The 8,258-nt window shown below is 39.1% G+C and overlaps 1 protein-coding gene across 1 annotated transcript; it reads left to right on the top strand.

Annotated features, from left to right (window-relative positions):
• Nucleotides 1-616: 616 nt before the first annotated feature.
• Nucleotides 617-2,644, top strand: LOC147729583 (uncharacterized). The gene is made up of 3 exons (XM_086958461.1): nt 617-1,072; nt 2,084-2,299; nt 2,381-2,644. The coding sequence occupies exons 1-3, from the start codon at nt 617-619 to the stop codon at nt 2,642-2,644; spliced, it is 936 nt and encodes a 311-aa protein (XP_086814587.1).
• Nucleotides 2,645-8,258: the final 5,614 nt, after the last annotated feature.

Raw genomic sequence — 8,258 nt, 5'->3', positions numbered from 1 at the left:
ATATTGTGTCTAACTGAAATCAACATTACATACAAAGCACCTCCTGACACATACAATATTGATCATTATGATTGTATAATATTTGACAAATTTTATAATAAACACGCAAAACATGGAATAGCTATATATTACAAGAAACAACATGTAGTACATCCAATATACACAACTGAACAACAAATTGACATTTTGAGATTCGTACAAGAAATTAACAACATACAATACCTGATAGTATTTATATACAAGCCACCTAAAGTTGCACTACAAACATTATTAACAATTTTAAGTACAACATTGAATGCATATCCACATCATAAATATATCATAATGGGTGATTGTAATACTGATATACAACAAGAAACATACAATAGCAAATTACTAATAAATTACATGCAAACACATTTTAATTGCGAACAAAAAATAAACACACCTACAACAGATTACAACTCTTTGCTAGACCACATTTTTACAAATGCACATGTAACAAATTATGGCACATTAGAATCATATTACAGTGACCACAAACCAATATGGATAGGTATTTGACAAAAAAGGCATAAAAGTTTTGCAATGCAAAATAATAATTTGCTTTTTTCATTCATGGCAATATCCTTAATAAATGCATTATATTTTACAGATGATTTCGATTGAAGAATTGAAAAACAGCAAAGAAGACAACACAAAGCCATATCAAAAAGCACTTCGTGTCAACATCATCAGATGTTCAACAAAGACATATTATCGCAATTCAAAGCAAGAAAATAGAGTTTTGTACCACTTGGCTTTAGCAGATGAAACCGGCACTATTAAAGCGAGATGTTATGATGAATCATACTATATGCAAACAAAAGAACAAAATGGAATAATAATACGCAATTACTTGTATAAGAATGGTATATTGTTGATAACAAAGCAAACAAAAATTGCAAGAATGCCACCCCTTACAATTTCCGCAGGTATAATAGAGGAAGCTGAACAAATTCTACAGCCACAGGCACCACCTGTATCTCCCATAAAAACTGTCCGTGAAGCTGCTGTAAAGACAGTTATGAGTGTGTCAGGAACAATAACAAAGGTAAGCTACATTTCATAACTTTGAATTGAAATGTCATTTAATTACTGTTATAAAGTGCTCAGTCTTACAACTACATAACTGTAATAAATTGTATCCATTGAAATGTACTTATAAATGCTTATTATAACATGTAAAGACATAAATTAGAATAAACAATTACAAATATGCAAGGGACTATGTTAAAAAGTAACTAAAAAATTCAGAAAATAATTGTGTTTAAATATAAAGTAACAAGCTTACAACATAAAGAAAGCAGCAGTTAATTACCAATACAGCGTAAGTAAATTGTTTTTTTTATATATTATACAAAGCAGCAGTTCACTACCAATACAATGTAAGTAAATTTTTTGGTATATAATACTATTGACAAAAAGGTTTATACACAATCACTTACTAAAGCATTTACTGCTCTCAAACAAGTACTTGTACAACAAAATAAAATGTGTACAATATTATTTGCAACAAGTTAATAATACATAATCACAGGACCCAGCTATTTACAAAAATAAAGCGTAAGTAAAAACATTTCCATATATTATACCTACGTACAAGGTAAGTAAAATTTTCTATATTTCACTTTAATCTAAAAGGTACATACAATGATACTGACCACCTAACAGCATTCACTTGTTTCAACAAGTACTTGTATATTGCAACATTATTTTACTGCCATACAACTATTAAGCAACGCTAACAAGTAAGTAAAATATTTCTATATATCACTATTTACAAAAACAAAAAAATGCAACAATACAAAGATGTACGTTACACTGATGTATATAAACAACCACTTCTTTACCAGCAAAGGAAATGTATTGTACAGCAACTTATATTTATTTATTTCATTATTGTATACTTCAAATAATATGTGAAGAAATGCTACTAATTTTTTTTCTGTACTTCATAACAACATAATAGCTATAGTTATTACTTAAATGCACTAAAAAAAATAATATTGCATTAACATAAATATATAAACACAGCAACAAATTATTATTTTATATACTGCAGGTAGAAGATACAAAAACTATCTTTGTTAATGGACAAGACGCGAAAATAAAAAGTATTACCATTAATGACGCCACAGACTCTGTCAAAATTTCTCTCTGGAGAGAAGCACGTGACTTTACTACGGACATAGGACAATATGTACAGTTAACACACTTGTCTGTACACATGTTCAATGGAGAAAAAATATTGAACACAACTAGAAATACTACAATACAAGTAAGTAATAATTCTTTTAACAGCTAATATCGTAAATCAAAACAATAAGGGAAAGTTAGTAATATAACAATCTCTCTACAGGAAAAACAACCACCACATGAAGACATTAATGTCACATTATTTGGAGTAGAAAAAACTCATCAGGAAAAAAGCACAATGGCTGTGCAAATCACAGGAAGTGATCACATCCAATCAATGGATATAGACAATACCATTTTAATGGACTTTTTAAATATTGAAACTGATACTGAAGACTTAGAAAATTCACTAATGCAGTACTTACCAATATCATTGAATGTTTTATTTTGCAATGGATGCATTACCGAAATAATTAAGGAACTGTAACATCATAAAAAATTGTTTTACTGCACTACAACTATGTTTACAAAAAAAAAACGTATTATTTTTACAGATACTGTTTTGCGTGTTTACATTTCATAGCATATTTGCACAATTTTTTAGGTTTTGCTATACATTACTATGTTTGACTTTGCATTTTTTATAATTGTATCTGTTACAATTTGTTCAAATTATAAACATGACTAACCGATATATATCCTCAAAGTGTTCCATGTTTTTTTTCAAATTAAACTTTATTGCCTTATATGCTATTTATCTATTACCAGTCATTTGTTACTGCCAATTTTATCTATATACAATGTACAAATTATTTAGAAAAATCTTAAGACGACAGATTAATAAATACAAAAGCTATTTTAACATGACTTGTAACTTTGAAAATTGCACAATAATGCCAGTTGAAAACATATATTTTTCCTACTTCATTTAAATGTATAATATTGTTACAGCCATAATTGAAATGCTTATATTACACAAATATAAGACATGCTGAGCAAGAAAAAATTCATATATGGTACATATACTTACAAATAAAAATTTTGTGCATTACCATTGCTTTGGGCTTATATTTACAACAAACAGTAAATATTATACGTTCCTAGTGTATTATAAAAATGCAAACTTAATTGCACATTCGAATATGATTTAATATACTACAATTGCTATACATAATTATATACCACTTCTTCCACAGGAATTGTGCTGTTATGTTTTTTTCATAGATACTAATAATTGCCAAACTACCTTTGCAAAAAAGCATCGCCATTTACAATGCTAATAGCTCAAACTTTCCTAATGCGAGACCTATTGCATTGTAAATGCTTGTTCTATTTTTTTATTCAGGTCAATTGGATTTGTGGTCTATTTTTTCCGTTTTGCGAATGGACATTGTTGGACCTGGGGTTACCAGTCCACATAGGGTAGCCTGGCACAAAGTGGAAAGACCTACTCCAAGGCAATTGTGTTATACTAGCATCGCACTTATCACAGAAACCCAATGCCCATCCACCAAAAAGGAAACACCACACCGTGTTTAGAAAAGTAGAAAATCTTTATATTCGGTTTTGGTTAGTTTCTTAAATTTCTCTTAGTTGCAAAGACAGTATCACATTTACATTTATAACAGTGCATTGAAGTCACTCGCTTTTGTAAACTTTCCTAGTTTCATAGAATTTTGGTTCCCTGGCAATCTTGCTCAGTCAAACCATGTCTTTTGGTAGGCTAGATCCCTTCAGCTTTTAAAGTCCTAATACATCATCCTGGATCAGAAGGGAAAATTTCTACATAAGGCAAACTGAGTAATCTAGCTCGAGATTATCTTGGAAAGGAAGACAGATTGGCTTCAGCATTACATTTCAGTTGTAAATATCAATTCAAATTTACATTGGCCCCTCTTGAGGTGTAATTACTAGTCTGCAGATGGTATCACAGTTCAGGAATTAAACCAGGCAGGGTAACCTGGCAGACTCGTGGTTTCCTCTGCCTCTGTCTTATTATCTCGCCAACACCGGCACACTCCCACTGAAACAACAGAGTTCCTATGGTTTATGGCTCCCTAGAGTGTTCACGCTCTCCTTCCTTCCAGTTCCAGTGAAGTTATGCGGTTTCTTTAATCCCCCTGTTCTCCACTTGTCCACTATATGCCAGGAGGTCTAATAATAAATAAGATGTCGTAGGGGAAAGGAGGCACCCAGAACCCTAGGGACAACACCAATTAAAATATAGTGGACACAAAAATGAAAGAAAATTAGGAGGCAAAAAGGAGAAGAAAAAAAAATAGGAGGGACCACCCAAAGGGCCGATAGGTCTAACAGACATTATGTTAAAGAAAGATCTACATTTAGACTAATTGATAGAACTTTGGCACCTCACTCCTCATCACACAATGGGAGATGTTGTGAAACAAAATATACGCTCTGACGATTGGGATTTCCAAGCCGTAGAGGCTCTGTTTTCTGATTTGAAATATTATGATGCTTATGATGCTGAAGATTTAGTGAAGTAGTGTGGCTTACTGGTTAGAGGCGGCAGACCCGAGAGCAGAGGACGGCCCGGGACCAGGGTTCGATTCCCGGCGCGGCAGGTTTCTGGACCAGGGTCAGCGGACTCGATAATTCTCTCGCCTCGGTGCCCACTCTGATCAGCGTTCACACTCGGCAACTCTGGGCATTAGCTTGCCTCATCTTCACTAACGGCCCCACCAGACCGCCGGGGATGCCTGGTCTCACCCTGGAGATACCCATTAAGGGACCATCTCTCAGGGAAGCCAGGAAGGGTTTCGCAGCGGTCGAAGCGCCTTGGGACCCTCCGGGTAAGTAGTGCGCTATATAAATGCCTATACATTTACATACATTACATTTACAAGATTTATACTTAGACTCAGCCAATTATGCAGACATATTTTGCTATCGACTTTATGGCAATCATTTTCTGCATAAAGTGAACACGTTTAGAAATGTGGTTAATTACACACAGTGGGAACATTGTCCAGCTCCCGTTGAAGGCAGCTCGTAAACTCTTTTAAAAAAGTTTACTTATTTTACTGACTTTAATCAATCAATGCATTTTATTTTAAGATGACTGCTAAGTCCTCTTCCAAAGTTAGACTTACCCACAATAAATTATTGTATTCGAAGTTGTTTATAGATCAATTAGCTATAGGGGGCTATGAGCTGTGGAAAGATACGATAGATCTTAAATCATTTTGGGGTTCTAGGAGTTGGCAAGTGCAAGGCACTGAGGCTTTGCATTGTGCATGTCTCATCCCAAACTATATGTTGTTTTTGAATTCGACTATTTCTCAAACCACTTGCTTTGGATTGGCTACGTCTAAAAAATTAAATGCTCCTTCCATTCCTGCTTTGGGAATATACCCTACATGGTACAATCACACAGATAGATCCATCGATGAATTGCAGTCCCTGTTACTAAATTCCTCTTTTAATATTTCCAGCTTGGATCCCCAAGGTTGGTTATTGTGGCAAAAAAGTTCAGATTCATGCTAACACCATTTTCTGGGTCTGGCTCCTGGCTACACACAAGTTAGGGTGGATCCCCGTTTTGAAAGCAACCTTTCTGTCACTACCTATTCTGTAGGCAAGTTATGCCAGAATTGGCTCAAACATTCCACTTTAGCGTCAGTTAAGCTCCATTTGTCCAAATTGACTGATGATGTTGATTTGACTGACTTTGTGAAAGGTCCTGCTACTGGCAGATCCAAAAGATGGATATTTGCTGTTTACAATGAAGTTTGGAAACTGTCTCAAATTGAAGCTGCTTCTAGGTTAAGAGAGATTGAGCTAATTTAGAGAAACTGCTTGCAGTTGTAGATAATAGCTGTTGGATCCGGCCCTTTTGGCAGGTTCACCTCGAGACTTTTTGCTTTTTCCTAGCCTGTTTCTGTGACCTGGTGTTGGTGATTTTAGGCCGCAGTGCACTTTTTCACTGTGGTACAGTGTAAAGTGCGTGAGCTCTCTGTGTATGTGTGGTGAGTGACCTGCCCTCCCACAGGAATGAACGGGGAATATGTATACCCATGGTAGTTCCTGATGTGTGGGGAATGCAGGGTCGAGTTTGGTATGTGCGAACTCGTGAGATTGAATGCTGCGCAATGATATATGCGGCATGATTGTGTCTAGTGTGGAAGTGCCACTTCTAGAAGTTGGCATATTTGTGTAATTTGTGTCTGGCGTGTGATTGGCTAGTGAGCCTGGCTCCAAGAGTCTGGGAGGGTCTGCCCCGGTGGTGAATGGAGTGTTTAGCATGCTGATGTGAGGGGAGGGGTGCACATGGGCCTGAATAGGGCTGGGCTTTCTCCACACAATGCTGGCTTCACCCCCTGTGGTGCATCTGATGTCCCTTGCCTGTGAAAGGAGTTCCCTATAACCAGTTGTAGCTGGTTCTCACACTGCCTGCACCTTGCTAGACAAAGGATTTCTCTGTATAAAAAGGGGCTGTGTCCCCTTACAAAATGTTCTTGTTTCTGACTTGAATCCTGCAGGGGCGTGCTGCTGCTTGGGCCCAGGGGAAGGCTTGCCTCCCTAGGCCCTGCCCAGCCCCTGGATATCTGGAGGACTTTCCTGGATAGGAGCTGTTGGTGCTCCCTCTCTTTGTCCCTGGACTTGATTTGTAGAGTGTTGGGTCACCTGGAGTGTTGGTGATCACCTGGACCTGATCCAGCACGGTCGCTCCCCCCACGCTTCCTGATCCCAGCTCCTGCTCACGATCTGGCTTGCTGGTGGTACCGTATCGAGACTGCAGATTAGTAACTGCTTTTGTTTATTTAATGTACCTCGCGCTGTGATTTATTTATTTAATTTACCTCACGCTGTGATTTATTTATTTAATTTACCTCACGCTGTGATTTATTTATTTATTTAATTTACCTCGCGCTGTGATTTCTTTATTAAATTTACCTCGAGCTGTATTTATTTATTAAATTTGCATCACGCTGGGAACTGGTTTGTGCCCCCGGTGCCGTGGTGCATCTGCTGCCCCTGCCTTACTCTCCCTTTGACCCTCCATCTTGTTTGTGTGTTCCCTGGCCCGCCCCTCCTCCCTGCTACCGCCTCCCAGTTGCTGCCCCTCCCACCCACGAATAGACTGCTCCCTACCTCCTCTGACGCGCTGTGATCACCTGGACCTGATCCAGCACGGTCGCTCCCCCCACGCTTCCTGATCCCAGCTCCTGCTCACGATCTGGCTTGCTGGTGGTACCGTATCGAGACTGCAGATTAGTAACTGCTTTTGTTTATTTAATGTACCTCGCACTGTGATTTATTTATTTAATTTACCTCGCGCTGTGATTTCTTTATTAAATTTACCTCGCGCTGTATTTATTTATTAAATTTGCATCACGCTGGGAACTGGTTTGTGCCCCCGGTGCCGTGGTGCATCTGCTGCCCCTGCCTTACTCTCCCTTTGACCCTCCATCTTGTTTGTGTGTTCCCTGGCCCGCCCCTCCTCCCTGCTACCGCCTCCCAGCTGCTGCCCCTCCCACGCTCCGCCCCCTCCTCTCTCCATTTATGGCAGATGTCCGCACGCGCAGCGTCCACGCGTTACGGCCTCGCCGAAGGTGCACCAAAGGTAAGCCCGTCTACGCCCGTCCGCGCCTGGACCGCGCCCAGCGCCAGAGCCCCTGGTCCTCGTAAAGTCCACCCCTCCCGCACTACTTACGATGCCACCACTCTCCTAGCCCTCAACCCCAGCCGTTCCCTCAACTGCGTCCAAGCTGCTCCTGGACACACCCATGGACCCTTTTCCTGCAACTCCTGCAAGTTGGACGGCACCAAGATCAACTCCTCATCTACGAACACACAACAGATATCCGACCCCAACCACCTACAATGCATCCTGCTCAACACCCGATCGGTCCACAGGCACGCCATTGACCTCTGGAATCTACTAGACACCATCTCTCCGGACGTCGCCTTCCTAACAGAAACATGGATGAACGCCACTTCAGCCCCAGACATCACCATTGCCATCCCGGAAGACTATAAGATCATACGCAAGGACCGTACCGGCCACACAGGAGGAGGTATCGCTATCATCCATAAGAAATCCATCCGCATCTCAACCAGCTCAGACGTCAATCTCG

Source organism: Lissotriton vulgaris, chromosome 2_1 (genome assembly GCF_964263255.1).
Source record: "Lissotriton vulgaris chromosome 2_1, aLisVul1.2, whole genome shotgun sequence".
NCBI classification, from domain to species: domain Eukaryota; kingdom Metazoa; phylum Chordata; class Amphibia; order Caudata; family Salamandridae; genus Lissotriton; species Lissotriton vulgaris.
This window is presented reverse-complemented; position numbering and strand designations above follow the sequence as displayed.